The 19,528-nt window shown below is 46.6% G+C and overlaps 1 protein-coding gene across 2 annotated transcripts in view; it reads left to right on the top strand.

Annotated features, from left to right (window-relative positions):
• ITPR2 (inositol 1,4,5-trisphosphate receptor type 2) overlaps positions 1-16,249 on the top strand; it is a 243,686-nt gene extending 227,437 nt beyond the window's left edge. For both annotated transcript variants that reach the window (XM_063154180.1, XM_063154179.1), the window contains 2 exons: positions 11,928-12,089; positions 13,323-16,249. In XM_063154180.1, the coding sequence (XP_063010250.1) occupies positions 11,928-12,089; positions 13,323-13,409 (249 nt within the window). In that variant the 3' untranslated portion in view covers positions 13,410-16,249. The remainder of the gene's footprint in view (positions 1-11,927; positions 12,090-13,322) is intronic.
• Positions 16,250-19,528: the final 3,279 nt, after the last annotated feature.

Here is a 19,528-nt window from a genome sequence, read left to right as displayed (position 1 = left end):
TGATGCTGCCCAGACCTAGTCTTTTTGGCCCCTGTGATACTGTGGCTCACTTGTAAGCTTAGCTTGATTTCCTCTGTAATTTCAAGACTTGGCCACCTGTCTGTTTAGGCTTCAAAGATTTTGCTACAAAGATGAGTTCCGCCTTGACAATACAGTGTAGTCACGGCCTCCTTGTCCTCCTTCCAACTTCTACTTGTTCAATTTGCAAATTAAAATAAATGAGCTGAGTTGGGTTCCTGTTTGTTTGCTTGCTGCTGGCCTTAAAAACCCGAGGAGGGCTCTGGACCCGAGGCTGTGTTCCTTGCAGCTTGCACATCCCAGGAGCAGGGAGGGAGGGGTTCCAGCTGGAGCGCGCCGAGCAGCGCTGCTGGCAGGACACGGGCTGCAGCTCCCTGCTGGAATCTGCTCCTGCCTCCACCTGCCAGACACTGGAGCTGCTCACTTTCCAGGCAGCCTGCAAAAGCCATCTTTTATCCCTTTGTTAAAGAAGCCTGTGGCTTGAGATGGATCTGTGTGTGGGCAGACTTTTAGTCTGTGATTCCAAGTGATGGAAAGGCTCTCCAAGCACCGCATAGGCACCTACTGTTGCACTTAAAATCCTGGCAGTGACAGAGCCCTGCTTCTCCTGGGACTGGCTGCACAGGGCTTTGCCAGTGAAAGCTGGACCTTCACTGGGATCACTGCTAGTGATAAGAAGCTGAACCCCAGAGGAATAGTGTGATGAGCAGATCCTGAAACGTGTCAACTGAATTAATTTGATATTGCTCGATGGGAGAGACAACAAACACAAAACACTTCAGTGCTGTTTGAGAATATTATTGCAACATTTGAAAACAATTATTGCTCTTTGTATTACAGTGGTACTAAGCCTCTGGCTGCTTGAATGGGAAAGAGACTGAAAAATTGTCTCCAGCCAAGACAGATAACTGCAGATGCTGAGGAAGGGAAGGACAGTGGAGTTCCCCAAAGACATGAAGGCAGTCAGTAAAAGAGCAGAGAGATGAATTTATTGCCTTACCAGGAACTACATTTAAAAGGCCTGAAGTTGTTGGGACTCAAAACATAGCAGTGAGATTCTGCAAGATGCAAACCAGGGAAAGGCTACAAAAAAATGCAGTTCTGCTTCTGACCTCTCACAATGCAGATTTGGGGGGATTTAGTGCAACACTGGTGTGAGCTTGATTTACAAGGTGCTACAGATATGATGAAGTTACTTGTTTGCTGAATCTATCATGGAAGGAGAAATCCACTGGCCCATATTACTCTGCATGGATAAGTTTTCTGAATTTGTGTAACTTTGGTCTCATTGTGCCATTTATCTTTTGGGATCAGCTTTATGAGATTTGTGTCAGGCTTTTCTATTTGGTTGCAGGGCTGCTTTGCAGAATCTTCTCTCTTGTTTGTCTGGTGGATGTGTGTATGATAAAAAGCTAAGATTGCATCATCTTTAATAAAAGCAAAGATGTATAGCCTAAAGAAATCAGATTAGTTGTAGAGAAAGAAATCAATCAGGCTGGCAAATTGCATCTGTGGGACAAAGTGCAAAATGTTTGTTTCATACAGTATTTATTGAACAAATTTGTTGAGAAGATGGTTAAAAATGCTCTACAAGAAAAAAAAATAGAAACCATTTTGTTCAATTTAAATGGCATTGATGTATTTTTTACATCATGAATTCTTGCAATATTACCAACAACAGTCCCTGATAAAGTACTTTGCACAATTGCCTCACAGGGCATTTTGAGATAAAAGTATATATCGGAGATTGTGAAGTGGCTGCATCCAATTTATATATAATGGAACCCACTGCAGCCATCCTGCAAAATTCAATAGATCGGGAATCACATTACACTTCTGTGAGTTTGGGGTAGTAGGAGCTCTAAAGAGCCTCCAGAACAAACAGGCAGCTTTAAATCATGTTTAATGAACCCTGTGTATTTTATACACATGTGATTAAAATGTTTTGTTTCTGTTTTTCATTTTGCTGGGTGATGTAGAAGGAAAACCCCAAGTTCAGGCCTGTGAAACTGATCATCTGCTTGTTCTCAAGCGAAAATTCAGTTTAACTGAACACAGCAAACCATTTAAAATGCTGGACTGAAAGAAAACAAAAAAGAAAAAGCAGATCTGTACAGAGGATCCATAATATTTTCTAGCAAAAGCACTAAATGAAAACGCAGTATAGGCAGATAAAGGGTCATGCAGTACCATGGTGGTTTTTTCTTTTATTCATCTGGGCCTGCAGCCTTGAAAACAACCCAGAGTAGACACAAACCTGAACAAGTAGAGGGCCCAGTTTTGCTGTTTCCCACCTATTTCCTGAAGGGAATAAAAGTGCAAGTGGATAGGTGGCACCTTGTGTGCTGCAGCCAGACCTGCCATCGGGCCAGTCCTTGGCCATCGTGCCTGCATGGGCAAGGAGCTGTTCTGGCTGTGCAGAGGAAGCCACAGGCAAGCATTTGAGCAGAGCAGGGGATCAGAGGGCAGGTTGATAGTGTTCAAGCCCATAGGGCTGGAAGGTGGCCATTGCATGGGGCTGTTTTGTCCAGAGATGCTTCATAGAGGAACTCAGATCTTAATCCTGTCCTCTGAGTGGTACTCAAGTGTGTGCATTTATGATCTTCCAGGTCTCTTCCAACCTTAATGATTCCATGATTTTGTGCATGTGTAAGGTGTGTGCATGATTGTATCATTGCTTAAAAATCTGTTCTGTGTGGTGATAGTCAATAATTCTTATTAATTTTCAAAGAAAGTGTTATTCTTTCAGTTGTCCTTTCATACTGCCCCATGTGCAAAATGCATCAGAGTGAAAATGGGCCTGAAGCAGGAACATTCAGATCAGGACTCAAAATGCCTCTGCTCTGGCAGCATCCTAAACCAGAACAATTGCACTGCCATCAGCAGAGCCCTGCCTGTGTAAAGCTGAGAACAAGGTCAAGTCCTGAGCCTCTGAAAAATGAGTCTCCAGCTGAGTCTTTGTATTTCCCAAAGATTCTGTTACACCAAATTGAAGCTAAAGCCAGGAAATGGACAGTACTTGCAAAATACAAGGTGACAGAGAATTACAGCTAAATGTGCAAAAAACCCCAAAACATAAATTTCAACAAATATGCTCCTGAATCCTGTGCTTCAAAAGCTAGGAAGCAGAGGTTGTGGCTTGGAGTTTACCATGGAGTTAGACCCTGATCCATTGGATGAAACCAGCAGGCACACTGACAAAAAGCAGGTCCAAATTTGTGGTGTGGTGTCCTCAGCAGCTGGTTGGTAGATGTGTGTCTGAGGAGGAGACATCATCTGTGGTCTGGTACTGCCGGGGACGTTTACATTGCAGTGGGATTCATGCCAGTGGCTTTTGTCTGGAGTTCAGTGTCTGGATGTGCTGCTGGCGTGTTTTGTGAAGGAAAATCAATATTAACAGAGGAATGGGAGAAGGGGGGCTCCAGCTTGCTGGTGCAAGCAGTGTGGGAGTGGGAGGGCAAGGGGCCAGAGAGGCATCGGAATTCTGGTCACTCCAAACAAAGCCAACGGGAAGCAGCGATGTCGCTGTGGGGTCCTGGCCCACAAAGCAAGCATGAACTCACTGAAATGCTGTGGGGAGCAGCAGGGGAAGCAGAGGAGGCAGGAACAGGTCTGAGTTGGAGGCATTTTGGTGGCAGAGCTGGGGCTGCATGGGCAGCTCAGCCCCTCTGCTGTGCCAGCAGTGCCCTGGTGGCGCTGGGGGAGCTGAGCCTGAGCAGCACCCCAGGCACACCCAGCTGGGAGAGGGCACAGACAGACCTGCCACAGGATGAGCCTGTGGGGTTCCAGAGCAGCACCCTGGGCACAGCCAGCTGGAGGGCACGGACAGACCTGCCACCTTCCCTGCACACAGGCTGCCCTGGCACTGTGCTGAGCTTCCCACACCGAGACAGCTGGGACTGAAGCAGAGCCTCCCAGGCTTCTGCCATTACAAGGTCCTTTCTTTGAGGACATGTGCGCCTAATGTCAGAATATTGAAACCATACCCACGTGAACAAAGTTAGTAAGCCAGTGATTCATTGCTGTTTCAAACCTCTATCTAGCCACAGTAAATTCCTGCTCAGTAGTGACAGTCTGTGTCCACATGCAGGCTATGATTTACAGCTCTGTGTTTTGTATCAACAACATCTGTTTAACAAAAGAAGGGGAAAAAAAAGCCAAGAACATTTATTTTCTAACCTCTGTACCAGATGTTTCGTTATGCACAAGATCCAGGGATTATATCAGAAATAATTTAATTATTTTAAATGAATGATCTGAAGTGTTTTTCCTAAAGTATGTCTCGTAACCACTAACAACATGAAAACATAGGAATGTGGAAAAATAAACTCATGTTTTACACAAATTTATAATTGTATCTATTTTAAGGGCACCAATATTATGGACCAAATCCTAGCTTTTGATGGTAGTGTTGAGATTCTTGAATATTTGCACAGGACAATATTAATTATCAAGGTTATGAGAAAGATAAGGAGGCAGAGAGCAACTGGTACAGCAGAAGAAAGCAACAGCTCAGAAATGTGCTGTGGGGAAGGGATGACACCAGGAGCAAAGGTGTCTTCAAGGAGAGCAGTGCTGGGGTGGGACACCAGCTGAGGCTCTCCAAGCACACAGGAGCTGTGCCCTGGCTCTCCCACGAGTCCCCTGAGGTCCCTGCACACCTGCAGATCCCTGGGTCTCACCTGGACAGTGGCTGGAATGGCCCATCTCAGACACAAAGCTGCTTAGTTTGGTTTCTGCTTGCCACCTTCCAGGGCAGAGCTGCTGGAGTGGGATCTCTCCCCTTGTGGCTGCTGCAGCTGGGGTCAGGGTGGCCCTTTCCTCTCCAGGGACATGCTGTGACTCACAGACCTGCTGCTGGCACGTGGCTTGCCCACAACTGCAGTGTGAGAGCACATTCAAACTTATGGAAAAAATTACTCTCATTATTATTTCCATCTTTTGGAGGTAAATGCAAAGTCCCTTAGGTGTGTTTGATAATCAGAAATATTGTGGTGCTTGTCCTTTACAGAGCTTCAATTTGAGTGTCTAAACTGCCCCACAGAGCGTCAGAGAAAATTCTTTGCAATTTGGGGTTTATTATCATTCCTCACCATAATTTTTGCGGGTGTATCATAAGTGGGAATGCTGATACAGAAACACTGAGACATTTATAACTGCCTGGCCTGCATATCAGTCTTGAAGAACTTGCAATTACTCAGAATTACGGTGATAGATTCTGTTGCAGCCCTCGAAAACATTCAGCCAAGTTAAAATGAAAGTAAATGTATCAATGACACTGCTAAAGCAGACTGTGGGTCTGTGTTGTGGTTTCAACCTTCTTTCAGGGGGTAACAGGTTTCTCTGTTTTTCTGTGAGCTGTGGGAGCTGTAGCACATATCAATCCAGTGCAGACCCAGGCAAACCTATTAGTTCTCTTGTTGCATAAAGATTTATCTGTAATTGCCAAGGTTTATTTTTATTTTCTTTGAATTACTGTTCTGGATGCATATAGATGCATAACAGTTCCTAATTTCCCTCCCTATATCCTTGTACAGCACAGATTGCTTATCAAATACAGTCTTAACATTAAAGTGTCAAACAGGATTTGCAGAAAGCTATTTGGGTTTGTAGTTTAGGATGAACGTTTATCAAATTGTGGATTAGCTGAATCATGCACTGAACCAAATTATTATTGTCTGTGATTAAATCACAAAGTGGTTATTGCCCTGTGTCATCTAAAGCACACGATAGCTTAAATCTTGAAAATCCCTTTTTAAGGTGGCTATAGGAGCTACATAATGCTGGACTTTTAGGACCAGACTCTGTCCCTAGACAAAAAAAATAATAGCTTTTGAAAGGTCATTTGGACTGATCCCTCTCTGCTTACATGGGCAGCACACTGGGAAGGGAATGGATGGGTTTATTTGCATTTCAGACATACAGAATAGTTCTCAGTAAATAGATCTCTTTGTACCCAGCGCTGAAGTATTTATTCAAGGTGCTGGCCCAGAAAAGGGGAGTGAACTGTTCCTTCTCGTGCCTGAAAGGACAGGGGCTGCCTGCTGGAGAGCAGTGATGCCCAGTTTGTTTGCCCTCATGCTGAGGGCACAGAGGGCTGGCAGTGCCACTCCTCAGCCCTGGAGGCCACGGGATGACCAGCAGGGTTTTTGCCAACCCAAAGGGGCACTTGAGGGGCTACAGTCTTTCTAAAGAGGCTCAGTCCAAAGCTGTAGGAGGTTTTTTTGGGGGCTGCTGCTGTGGTTGCTGCCTGCCCACAAAGATGTGTTCTGGGATAGCCCAGCTCAGCATGTGAAGATGCCGGTAGCAAACCTTCCTGGGGATTGATGTCCACGCTCCTCTTGTGCCCCCTTCAGCAACCATCTAGCTGAGGAGCAAGAGGGTTTCCAGCACCCCTGTTTTCTCAGCGCTGCAGTAGGGCACAGCCCTCCTGATGACAGCCTGGCTGAGTCACCGAGGAGAGAAGGATCCTTGCAGGACTGCAGGCTGGGAGACACAGCGGCCGCTCCCCTGCCCTGGTGCATGCAGGAGGGCAGATCACAGCCCAGGAGGAGTCGTGAGCACTAATCACCGCTTTTCCTGGTGAACAGATAGGAGGGAAGTCCTGAAAGGGCTTGTTTTCATGTTGCAACAAGGGGTCACGGGGTGGAAAGGGCTGAGAGTCACTGCATTAGAGCGTGCTGGAGAAATGAGTCTGGCACGGCTGACGGCGGCGTGGCCCTCGCAGCCCGTGGCAGTAGCACCAGCCGAAAGTCTGCATTAGGCTGCCTTTGCTCCTCTACTTCATCCCCCTTGTCCTACTCTTTGACCTATTTTCTCTCACTGTTATCTAGTAATCTATTTTTTAAAGGCTCAGCCCAGTCTTTCCTGCTGGTTGCAGCTGATCCATCTCGCTGCTAGCCTGTGAAACCAGCACCTCCTAAAGAAACATCCCTCTGCCAATTACTCCGAAGGCAGGGATTCAGCTCAGCGTGAGAGCTTGATTGAAGCCAGTTGGCTGTGCCAACAGGACAGGGATGGCTCAAGAGAGGCTTCGTACAAAGTATAGAAACTCTAAACAAATTTCTTCAGTCTTTCCTCCATCCATGCTCAAACAAAGCCAGCAAAGTCAGAAAAATGGCAATATTTTACCAAAGGGAGGACTTATCCCACAGCTCTGCCATCCCCCTGGAAAGCCCACAGAAGGGAAGGAGAGAGTTGCACAGAAAACTGCAGGAGGCAGACGCAGACTTCTGCTCTGAGCCTGCCTCTCTGAGACAGAGGGTTTGAGGTTTTCCAGCGAGCTCAAGGAGCAAATCCTCTGAGCCCTGTGATGTCTCAGGCATGTGCCCTCGCCATGGGCGCCTCGAGTGCGTGCACCCAGAGCCCTGCACAGAGTCTGGCCCTGGGGGAGCTGTGCCTGTGGCTGGAGCCCTGCCAGCCGAGGGGAGGACGGAGGGGCGAGCGCGCTGGATCGCCACACCAATATCTGCTCTGCTCAGCTCTGCTCGTGTGCAGCCTCTCTGGCCCGCAGCCTTTTGGCTCGCCCCACCTGCCTTTCTTCCCTTTTTTTTCCCTTTCCCCCAGCTGAACTGGCGGAGAGGAGGCTGCAGCTCCTTTCTGTCCCTGCAGCTTTCCTGTCTGGCTGACGCTGTGCCCTGGACACAGATGTCTGCTTCAATGTGGATCCTGCGAGGCACAAGTTGCGCTCGCGGGAAGAGCGTGGAGAGGGAAGATGCTGTGATCCCTGGGTGGGCTGTGAATTGCTGCCGTCCTGTGCAAGAATGAAGTAACAATAACAACTAACGACATACTGCCTTAAATAGTGGTTGTTTAGAAAGAAGATTTCGGTACATTTTCACAATTAATTATTTATCCAGGCAGCTACTTGGTTTAAAAGCATCCCGTCCACATAGCTCACCCTCTGTGAGCTCATTAATGCTCGAGCTGTGTCACCTCGGGCTAACCTGGTGGCTGTTGATTGAGTCCCGTGACAGCTGTTTGCAGAGGTTTGCCCTGCTCCCTGCCAGCAGCCTGCCTTCCTCCTCCAAATTACCTCTCCATTCCAGGCAGGGTTCAAATTTCTGAGTGAACGCTATCCTGGGCAAAATCCTTGGGTTTCTGAGAGTAATAGGTAAGGCATGACAGATAACATCCTGCACACCCCCAGGAGTGCTCCTCCATGTTACAGCTTGAAGGTGTTGGTCAAGGTGAACCCTGCACCGAGCCCATTTAAGTCCCAGAACAAGTGTTTAGGGGTGTACAAACATGTTAATGACCTCCAGTTAATTGGCAAGCAATTACCTTGAAGTAAAAATAGCTTTCCCCTTGCTGAGCAGTCACAAGAGTGCATGTCCCCCTATGAACACTGAAATTTTTAGCCAAGGAGCCTTGTCCAACTTGCCTTCTGGATCCTGGCAGGTCTGTGATCAAAAGTTTGTTGTCCCCAGCACCAACTGCTGTTTGTTTGTGGTAGAGACTCAGCAAACAGAGCTGTCTGCCAAAGCTAATTTTCACGCTGCCCTTTAATAAAGTTCTGCAGTTCATAATGCAATGAAAAAGTAAGATCATATTGACTGGCAAAAGCGTGTGGTTCAGCAAGGGAAAGTACCTGCTGTGTGCTCTATAAAGGAACTATCAGTGAAAGCTGGGTAAGTATTTTTAACCTAAAGACAGCTTGGCAGGCTATAATGTGTCTCCTACCGAATTTCGAATCTTTCTGATCCTTTGCATGACAAAAATACACAGCTGGACTGATTTCATCAGAGGTGTATTGCAGCTGAGAACCAAGAGGCCTGCACCTAGCACAGCTCTTGGCACTCCAGGTGGGACCCGTGGGCAGATGTTTGACCTGTTGCCTCTCTGCCACCTACAAAAGTCAGCAGCATCTTTTCAGGAGGTCTCCAGCCCATGCAAACCATCAGCTTCTCTTAGAACTTGGATCAAGTCCTTGCTTGATCCTCCACAATACTTTGGGGAAAAAAAGGCCCAGATTTTCCTGATATGTAACCAAACCACACCTGGGTTTCATTCCTGGAAGAGATTGTCACAGCGTTTCTAAGAAGGCAATAACTGGGCACACGTGAGTCTGTCGCTGAAGTCCCGTGACTCTGGGGCTGGTGGTGGCCGAGATGAGCTGGCACGTGGTGCAGGGTGGTTCCAGCTGCAGGGCCACATCTGCTCCCTGTGCTCCACAGCAGCGGGTGAGGTGCTTGCTGCCCCCTGCCATCCCTGTCCCCAGCTGCTCCTGGCCGCCCCTCTCTCCAGGCAGTGTAATGTCGTGCTGAGGAGGAGGGAAGCAGGTGACACTGGGAGCCTCGGGACAGCCAGGGTGTCTGGCACAGATTCCTCTGGATGCTGCAGTGGGCTGCAGGGTCAGTCCACAAAAATCTTTCCAAAGCAGCCGGAGGTCTCTGCCTTGTGTCCTGGAGGAGTGGGGGAGTGGCAGATGGAAAAAACAAAGCTAGCAAAATGCATTTCACAATCCTGGCAGCAGTACTCTGCAAACAGAGGAGCCACAATGATGGAGTCTCAGATTGCTCTCCCTGTGCAGCCTGGCTTTAGGGACTCTGGCGTTGTTGTGAGGCTTGAAAGGGCTCCTGTTCCCTGCGCTGGCTCCTATGGCCTTGCATTTGGTATCCTCAGGTGTTTCAGGCTGGAGGAGCTATAATGAGTACTGATACCAGAGCTTTCCAGGAAACATTCAGGTACAAGTGCAGCTCTGTTCACTGTAGCTGCCTTGAATTAAAGTTCTGTGCCTGTAGTGGCAGACAAGTTTGCTGGCAAACATTTTGAAAAAAAAAAAAAAGAAAAAAAGAAAAAGGCATCAATCCAGAAAGGCACTGTGCACAAACTAAGCTTAGTATAAATGAGTACACCTGTGCTCGACACCAGGCACGTGATGAATGCTCTGCTACATCCTAGCCAAAATAAATTTAAAATGAATATCTGCGTGTACTGGTGTGAGATGAATGCTGGTCTTGTAAGCAGGAGCGCATGTGGCAGAAACAGGATCCTCCCGCCCGGCGTGTCAGCTGGGGATATCCACAGGGAGGGTCACGTGCGCTCCTCTCCAGCTCACCAGCAGGGCTGGTGAAAACAGGTTTTGATTTGAATGAGTTATGACCCATTGAAAATGGCATCATGTGTAACCACAGTAAATTGTCATAATGAGATCACGAGGCTGGAGAAGTGAGCGGCGAGCACAGAGGCCGCGTTCCACCGGCGCCCGCGGCTGCCAGCCCGGGGCTGCCGAATGCAACCGGGGACACGCTCCTGCTCCCTGGGCAGCCTTGGGGATTTGGGGACGGGACCGGGGCTTGCACAGCCAGGCAAAAACCCATTGGCACTTTTGAGTTAAAAAGAAGAAAAAAAGCTAAAATTCATATAGCTTTGCATTTAATCTTATCCAGAGTAACAGAGGGGACTGGGCTAACACAAAGAGTGGACAAACACGAGTACTGTTAGTGCTGCCATGCTCACTCAGGCTTAGCCTAGATGTTTCTAAATCATGCTGCTGTAGGAGGAGAGGGTTTGGTGATCAGGGCAGAGCACTACAGAGGTGAAAGGAAATCCTCCTGGAAGCACAATAAAAGCCTTGCTGTATCCCAAGTTCACAGTTCTGCCAGACCAGCCCTCCTGGACCCTGCTCAGGCATGGCTGCCCTGGGCTGCCCAGCTGTAAATGCTGCAGAATCATCACCGCCTTCTCTATTTTCACAGGAAAAATAGAGGCAAAGTCTAAAACTATGATCAGTTTGATGGACTTAAAACTTTACCAAATACCTGGACAACATAAGTAGCAGAGCTCCTGCCTTCCAGGTGTCTTGTAGGTGGACTTGTGGCAAGAGCTCCTTTCCATTCCTCCCGACACTGTGCTGTTTGTGTGGGGCCATTCACAGCTCAGGGGACTGGAAGAAACACACGGATTCTGCTTCTCTTCTCAAGTTATCAAGTGCACGTGGCCCAGCCACGTCCTCCCGCTGCCCGCGAGGCACAGGGCAGAGGTGTGTGCGTGCTGCCCGCTGCAGGACCTGCTCTGTTCCCTTGGTCTCAGGGCAAACCAGGCTGCTTTCCACGTGGCTGCCACTCCTCTAGTCTTGCACCCTTCTGTCTCCTCCATCTGTCAAGCTCTGCACACAAATATCTGTGCCCCTGAGCCATGGAGCCATTCGGGCTCATGCGGATACGCAGCACCTTCCTGACTCATATCGTCTGTTTACAGTGGTTTGGTCATGGCTGAATTCATAGCCTGAGTCCATGGATAAAGAAACACCCAGCTCAGTGCTGTTCCATGCAGTACAGGTTTGCCCTTGGCCCGGGGGTTGTGCTTGCATTTATCCAAGATGCACAGTCTGAACAGCACAGTGAAGCATAAGCCATTCCCAGGACCCCACATCTCCTGCTGGGGGCAGCTGGCTCCAGGTCCTTCTGCTCTTCCAGCAGAAGTGCTTGAGGCTGGTCTGGAAGGCTCTCGTCTTGTTTCCCTGGTGTTGCCTTGCTGACATTGCTGCAAGGACAGCCGAAATAGATGGAGACCAGCCAAGCTGAAGAGACACAGGGGAAATGTGTCCCTGCATACACTTAAGAGCAAAGCACGGGGAGCACTGAGGGTTTCCTGGTGTACCAGAGGAGTCTTCCCAGTGGGGGCATTTCTGCTTGCCACAGGTGAATGTGCCAACACTGCCCACACTGCAGTGCAGGTGCAGCTGTGGGGAACCCAGATTTTCCAGTTGGTACCTTCTCTGTAGCTAATGAGAACCAAAAATAAAACTGCTCGTTTGAAATACTTTCTGAATTTACTGCTTAAGCTTACTTGCTGTGTGTCATCCACTGAGCAGAAGTCCTTCTGAGCTTTCATCCTCTAGTCTCAGCTTAGTAGCCCTGCATAAACCCCTAGTAACATGCCTTATTTTTCTAATACCTGTGTAGGAGAAGAATTTGGACTGGTTCCCTCGAATGAGAGCCATGTCTCTGGTTAGCAATGAAGGCGACAGCGAGCAAAATGAAATCAGGAACCTGCAGGAGAGGCTGGAGTCAACCATGAGCCTTGTGAAACAGCTTTCCAGCCAGCTGGCTGAGCTCAAGGAGCAGGTAAGTGCCCTGTGTGGGCAGCAAAGTGAGCACGTGTGGGTGAAGGCGCTGCCTTCCATCACGTCGCAGTCAGGACAGCGTTACAAAAGAGACTTTTGTCTCAGGAAGGTTTTATCTTTCCCTCCAGCAAGCTTTCTGGGTAGATACACTGATAAGGGTTTGGAGTGAAATGGTACTCTGTTAGCAACAGCAGAGATCAGGTAAGGAGAAAACTCAGGGGGAGATTAGTCATGAAATGCTCCTGGTGAGTGTGCAAGGACAGAGGGGAAACTGCAGAAGGGATGAGGGGCTGCATAACCCGGCAGTGAAAGCAGTGTAGTGTCAGGAATAGCTGCATACTGATGGGAGCCTGCAGGAAAAAAGCCTTCTGTGTCCAGCCCTTGGGTTTTTCCCCCACTGAGAACATCAACAGTGCCCTTGTGAAAACAATTTGCAGAGCCTGTTGCTTTGCTTGTGTCACCCTTGTGCTGGTGCCCCTCCTGCAGCTCCCTCTGCTTTCCCGTATGGAGCACAAGCTGCTGGCCTCCCTCAAAGCCTCCCTTAAAGCCCTGCTCCTGCCCACATCGCCTGCCTGCTGTGTTTGCTCTCCCTTCAGGATCAAAAGGCCAGCTCCTTTTTTGCTACAGGTGCTGCTCACCTCTGCTTTGCTCATTACAGCTTCAGAAAAGCATCTGTGTGTTTTCTTTATGGGAAGCCCTTCAGTGGCATCAACAGAGTTATCTAATTATTCCCCTTCAAATCCCTCCTTAAAACTTTTCCCTGTGAAAAACCCAACAAAGGTTTAGGCTGGATGTGCTGAGACCATTGCTCATTGTACTTACCCACAACATCCTGGCGGGATTTTTTTCATCCCCCTCTGGCTGAATCTGTTCTCTCCTGGCTTAAATTTAAACCCTGTGTGGCCAGGGCCATCTTTTCCTTCTGTGATTCTGTAGCACCAAGTGCAAACTCTGACCCTCTGCAGGGCTACACAACACAATAGCAGCACAAATAATACTCTGTAAGACCTGCTGGGGGATAAGAGTAATGTATAAATGAGAATAAAATGTCCATACTTTACAGGAAACAGATCTCCCACTTCAAAGGCATCCCTTACTTGTAATTTTCTAAGCTGAAGAAAAGAATTCCACTCCCTGTTGTTTTGCTTATAAGTATCTTGCTCTGTGACTGCTAAATAATAGTAAAAAGAAAAAAAAAAATCTCAACTCGTCTCTCTCTGCCTTTCCACCTTAGATGACAGAACAAAGGAAGAATAAGCAGAGGCTGGGCTTCCTTGGATCAAACACACCCCATGTGAATCATCACATGCCACCACCCTGATACCACGGGGAGAAGCCGTGACTAGCCTTTCATCAGTATTCCTGCTTTATTATAGAATAAAAAACTGAGATTGAGAGGAGTGAACAGTGCCTATTGTTACAAAGTTAAAAACAACCAAGTGCCAAGATGTTAAGTGGTTTAGCTCTGGGAACAATTTGTAGCTGTTTTTCATGGTTGAGAGGGACCACAACCTAGAATGTGAGCGATACAAGGCAGCTCGTTTGTATTCCCTGCCTGGCTCCAGCTCCAGGGCTGCCTGGGACACAGGCTGGGACACAGGCTGGGACACAGGCTGGGACAGCACTTGGCCACATCCTGGGAGCCCCCTTCTCCCCAGAGCACCGGGAGGAGCGAGCTGAGCAGAAGAAGGAGAGGTGTTTATTGAGGCAAGCACGACAGCGTGGCTCAGAATCAATAGGTCGTCTCTGGCTCACTTGCCAAATAGCAACATTAGTCATATTTGCTTGGCATTTACTATTTTTTAATTACCAAAAATATGTCAGTCCCTAAGCGGTGATGTTGCTTCAAGTAACTTCTACTAGGAGGGAAAGGGGAGAAACCTCAAAAGACTGGAGGAAGAAAAAAAAAAAAAAAGGAAAAAATAGAAAAAGATGCAAAGAGAAACATTAACGCTTTTGAATTTTAGCTGTCACCATGCAATTTCTTATTTATTACATGGAGCACAATGGATCTACAGCTGTGGGAATGTTATGCACATAATACTGACAACATAACTGGAAGTGATTTCTTTCTCCTGGCTTCAGATGTTCTTGATTAATGTGGCCGTGAGGTTTCACATACTGAGGAGTTAAACTGTGTTTTAAATTCAAGTTCCAATGGAGGATTCAGGGGAAAAAATTATACCTGTAGTTTGAAGCGTGTATGGGATTTTATTTTTTACAAAAAAACTTAGAAATGTCTTTTTGTACATGTAATGATGTTATTACCTTCCATAAACTCATCTTCAGCAAGAGTTGATTTGAGTAAATAAACACCAAATTCTGCCAGCTTTCCTCTGAGCTACAGATCATGGTTTGATGGTTTTGCCTGCCCTTCCCACTTCCAGGGGTTTGCAGGAAGCCTTGTGGGGAACAGGGGGGCAACATCAGGGAGGTTCCTTCCAGCTCTCAGCCCTACAAAAGGCAGCAGCTGAGTCACCAGTGCAGGTTTCTGCTCTATCCTGTATTTCTTGGGATGGCTTGAAAGAAAAGTTACAGGGTTTCCATAGAGCCCTAGGGGACTCTTTTGTCTTTTAGGAAAAAAAATTGAGGGGCACAAATGGGAGTTGTGTCCTCAGTTTGCTTTCATTTTCAGTGGGTTTTGGTTACCAGATTGTCTCACATTTGAAAATGCACCTCTTGTTACATGGAGTCACTTTTTAAACCAAAATATTTTTGCAATGATTTACCCCTGTAAAATTTTCATTTTGTTATAAAAGCCATTTTGATCAAAGGAAAAAATATTATTGGTGTAAATATTTTCCAGTTTCTTCCTGGAGAAATGCTGTTGTCCTTGTTAAGGCACTACTCAAACCAACAGGCCTAGAGTAAAGGCAAGGAAGGGGTATATCACTCTCTTTATCCCAAATTCAAGCCAGTTCTTGAAGCTACTTTTTTTTTTCTTATTTTTTGTGGCAGTGACGTGGCTGAGATAAAAGTAATATATAGTAGCAACATATTTATATCTTCTACCACTAAAACATCTCCCATTGGCTTCAATTGTGTCCTTCAAAAATAGCGTAGAAATCAGAGGTTTGTGTATTTTACTGGAAGCAAATCTCTTTCTGTTGGCCTTAGTCCAGAGAGCACCCTGGTTGTGAGAGGTGATGGCCAAAGGAGCCGCCCACAAACATAAAATCAGCAGTAAGGTGGTAGGGACTCAGACCCTGCAGCTGTATTAATTCAAATTAGTTCATACAGTTAATCAGATCTACTCACAGCTTCTGTTGCAACAGCAATTTCCTTTTCTCACAAGTGTGGCTCTAAAACACAAAGCACAGTTCAATTATAAGTTAAACTCTCATTATTTATTGGGGGGTGTGAGGTTGGCTAATACTGGAATGGCTTGGCACTTTTCCTGTTTACACTCAGAAAAAGCAGCTGCACATCAGGGGAGGCTTCTGCTGCTGGAGCTGGGAGAGCTTGAGGCTGGATGGGTTTGTGCCCTGAGCTCAGGGCTGCAGGTGGGTGCTGCTGGTGCTCACACCCAGCCCACATCCCCTGGGGCTCAGGAGCCCAGCTCCTGCTCCTCAGAAGGGAGAGTTACAGCATCTAAATCAGAGAACAGATGCTGGTTGGCCTTGGCCACGGTGCCTTTCTGCTGTTCACAGCTTCCCAGAGAGACCTCCATAATCAGTAACAGTAGGTGATGCTACTTGCACAGACTGTAAATATATCTCACTGAGAATTTCAACATCTTTGCTGTTGCTGTCAAAACTCAGGCCCTGCCCTGCTGTAATCCATGTGAGCAATCTGTACACTCACACGTGGTAAGGCAAACAGAAGGCTCCTTGTGTGAATAATGGTTGTACGACCAGGCCCCAAGACTTAAAGATTGTGAAATATCCCCATGAATGAGTTTATAACAAAAATCATTGTTTTATACATATATTTATGTGTATATCTTTGTTTAATGCAACTGGGGTAACCTTTTCCTAGGCAAGTATCATTTACCTTACCTATTTATATTAAATGATTGCAATGAAGTTAAAACATCTAAGAGCTTTCAATGCCTTAGAGAGAGATTTATAATTATAAGCTCCTTGACAGTTAAAATCTACTTAAGTAAATGTGTCCATTGCTGCTGAATGTAACTTTTAATAAAAGGTGTCATTTTATATATGTCTGTGTCATTCTTGGTGCTGAGGCTGGGGAGAGATGTGTGTTCTGGTTTGGGAGGAGCAGGCTGGGTGGGGGGCCAGGCTGTGGGTGTGCACCCATTCCTTCAGCCCTGAATGGATGGAGGCTGAATGCAGCAAGGAAAGCAAGAATTTGTGTTATTTCAGGTGCAGACTGCTCCATCCAGGATGATGGATCCAGAGCCTGGGTGGCAGCTGGGTGTGGGATTTGCTGGGTGTAGGATTTGCTGGAATGCTCTGAGGCCGGGGCAGCCCTGGGTGCAGGTGGGCAGAGCCAGGGATGGTGATGGCTCAAGTGTCACCAGGTGGGGATGAGCAGGCTCAAGGCACACAGCCTCAGGGGTTCTGCTGCTGCCTGATCTTTTCCAACCTTTATGATTCCACACTACCATCATGCAGGCTTTTCTGTATGAGATTATTTTGCACATTTTTGTCCCCTCTATTTTTTAAATGTTTTTACTAACTCTTTCAGGTAGCACAATGAGAGAGAGACCAAGGGCTCTCCCCACTCCTCTGGGTGAAAGAATTGAGAAAGACAAATTGTGTCTCAACTTGGGCTAAGGAAATCTTAGGTGTGAAAAATGCCAATCACTTGTTTTTAAATTTTAAAAGTTTAATAGTAATAAAATGGTTATAAAAATAGGAATACAATTAGAGTAATAATAATTTGGACAAATTGAATTAAGATAATATGAGACAAAAAAGACAAAGAGTTATGGACGTCCAGGTACCTTTTTCTGGGCAGCACGAGCCTGGAAAAGGACCCACGTTAACAGAGGATTAACCCTTAAAAACAACAGCCTGTTGCGTATTCATACACCTCATACATGATGCATAAATTCCATTCAAACACAGGATTCTGTCTGGTCATCGTCAGCTTCTTCCTCTGAATCCTAATAGCGCCTTCGAGGTGGGAAGAAGTTCATCTCTTCTGATAAGAGAACAATAAATTCTTTTTCTCGGAAAGATTTAGGTGTTCTGGGGCTGGTATCTGGTGCGAGTGCCTCATTCCTTTCTTAAAAATATCCCACTAACATAGTTCTTATTTTCACTACAAAAGTTACCTTTTAATTACAAGACTACATTTATCATATTATTAAAATATTAATACAGCAGTACTAATCAATACAACAAAATATATATAGTAAATATCTGTGTAGATCCACATAATATGCACTTTTCACATTAGGTCTTGTGAAAAATGGAAGAGCCCTCCCTACAAACCTGTGGTCAGTAAACTACATCATATAAGTCCTTTCTTTTCCTTTTTCCCAGCTGTTTTTTTTTTTTTTTTTTTTTACAAATAGTCAATATTAATGAGGAAAAAAATAAGGCCTCTTCTTAGCAAGAAAAAGCCTGCTAATTAATTAGTAAGAAAAATCCTATTAAATGGAGCATGCTGTTTCTCCTGTGCACTTGTTCCACCAACTTACTGAGATTTTGAGTAGAATTAACTTCCTTTTCTATTCTCTGGTATTATTTTAAGGCTAAATAGAAAGGAGCTTGTTTACTACTAGGTTTGTTAGATGGTTTTGCAAAAAGGATATCCTAAGAGAAAATGGGGTTTCATGCAGCAAGCTTTCAACCTAAGATTTCAGTCAAAAAGCCCCAAACCAGCATTAAGCTTCTAAGCCTAAAGGGGAGCAGTTTCACATGCAGGACTGAGAACCTAATGCCAAGGCTTTTCTTTTTCCAAATGTTTGCCCCGAGGCACATTTTAATTCAAGAGGTGTTTCAGGGAGCAAACCTCTCCCTCGGCACTGGCTCACTGTTCTGGCCTGCAAGTGAATTCTGCTCCTCCCTTCCCACCATTGCTGCTGCTGCTGCTGCTGCTGTGACAAAAGCATCTGCAGGCAAGGATGTTGTCTTTGGAAAGCACGTGCTTGTCTTCTGGGGAAGGCTGCCAAGTTCATTTCTGGGGGGAGAAGGCTGAGATTTAAGGCTGCTAACCTCTCTGCTGCCCCAGAATGCCCGCAGGAGCACAACTCCTGCCTGCAGATGCCCGTGCTGAACAGCCTGAATTTGCACAGAATCATTCAAAATGCCTCAAAAGGAACTCAGGCTGTGGGGGTTTGAAATGTGCAGTGGTGTATTGCTGCCATAAACTCACACTTGCCCCCTCTATTTATATGCTGCACTGTTTCAGGCTGGAGCAGAAACTGCAAGGCAGAAGACAAGCAGCCTTTCTAACTTTGCTATTTCCACATTTTTCTCTTGCTGCAAAGAGCCAAGAGTTAACTTTCTTTCTGTACTAGCAGTTTCTTTCTCCATGTCTCCACCTCTGTCTGCTGCCACTCAGGTAAGGTGAGACCTGGGCATGTCCTGGACCACAGGGTTTACTGATTAACCAAAGCAATAAGCTAAAATGTGTAGGAGCATGGTGTTCTTATGACTTAATAATTCTGTTTAAATGCTGGGGATCATCAGCATCCAATATCTGACTCCATGTAAGCAGGAGGTTTTCCTAGCAGCCCTTCTTGTGGTGAATCATTGCAGAGTCTCCATCCCCTGATGGAGCAGCCATGTGGCCTTTGCCAAGGCAGCCCACACCCGTGTGCAAGGCTGTGGGGTCAGCCCAGCCCTGCTCTGGGTGGGCTCTGTCACCATTCACATTTCATCCAGATGGCAGGAGCAGTGGGGGGATCCAGTTACAGCCCAAAGGCCCAAATTCCCTTTATAAGTTGCTCCCTTCTGGCCCCCAAAATCTACAATATTTATAGGTTTTGTTCCCAGTAACACTGAGCTGCCACAAAATTTGTAGATTTTGGGCACGTCCTCAGTGTTTCCTGTAATGGCCTTCAACCGGGATTGTCAATCTGAACTTTACAATCCTCTCCTAGGAGCACTTGCTCCCTTACCAAATATATAAGGATATTTTTCCTTGCTTCTTCTTCCCTGCCCTGCCAGTATTACAGGATGAAACACCTGGGACCTGTGTTAACTCAGTCCCTGCTGTAGAGACCCAGAGTTGTGTCCAGCACAGCACAGGACAACCCAGAAACAGGGTTGAAAAAATCCATTTTCAGTCGTGAGTCGGTGTTGAATGACAGAAGTTGGCTCAGAGTTTATATTATTTTTTTTTTCAAGTCACCTTTTGCTGGCTTTGAGGTTGGTTCTGGCCCATTTGCAGCCCTTTGTCTGGCACAAAAGCTCCCACCCCAACTTGATAAAGCCAGCAGAATTCCTGGTGCCCCCAAAACCCCTCCCAGCCCTTCATCTTTCTCTTCTGGGAGCTGAGGTGTCCGTGCTGTGTGTGACTGTG

This window comes from Melospiza melodia, chromosome 4 (genome assembly GCF_035770615.1).
Source record: "Melospiza melodia melodia isolate bMelMel2 chromosome 4, bMelMel2.pri, whole genome shotgun sequence".
NCBI classification, from domain to species: Eukaryota; Metazoa; Chordata; class Aves; order Passeriformes; family Passerellidae; genus Melospiza; species Melospiza melodia.
Note: the sequence above shows the minus strand (reverse complement) of the source record. Positions and strands in the feature narration are given on the sequence as shown.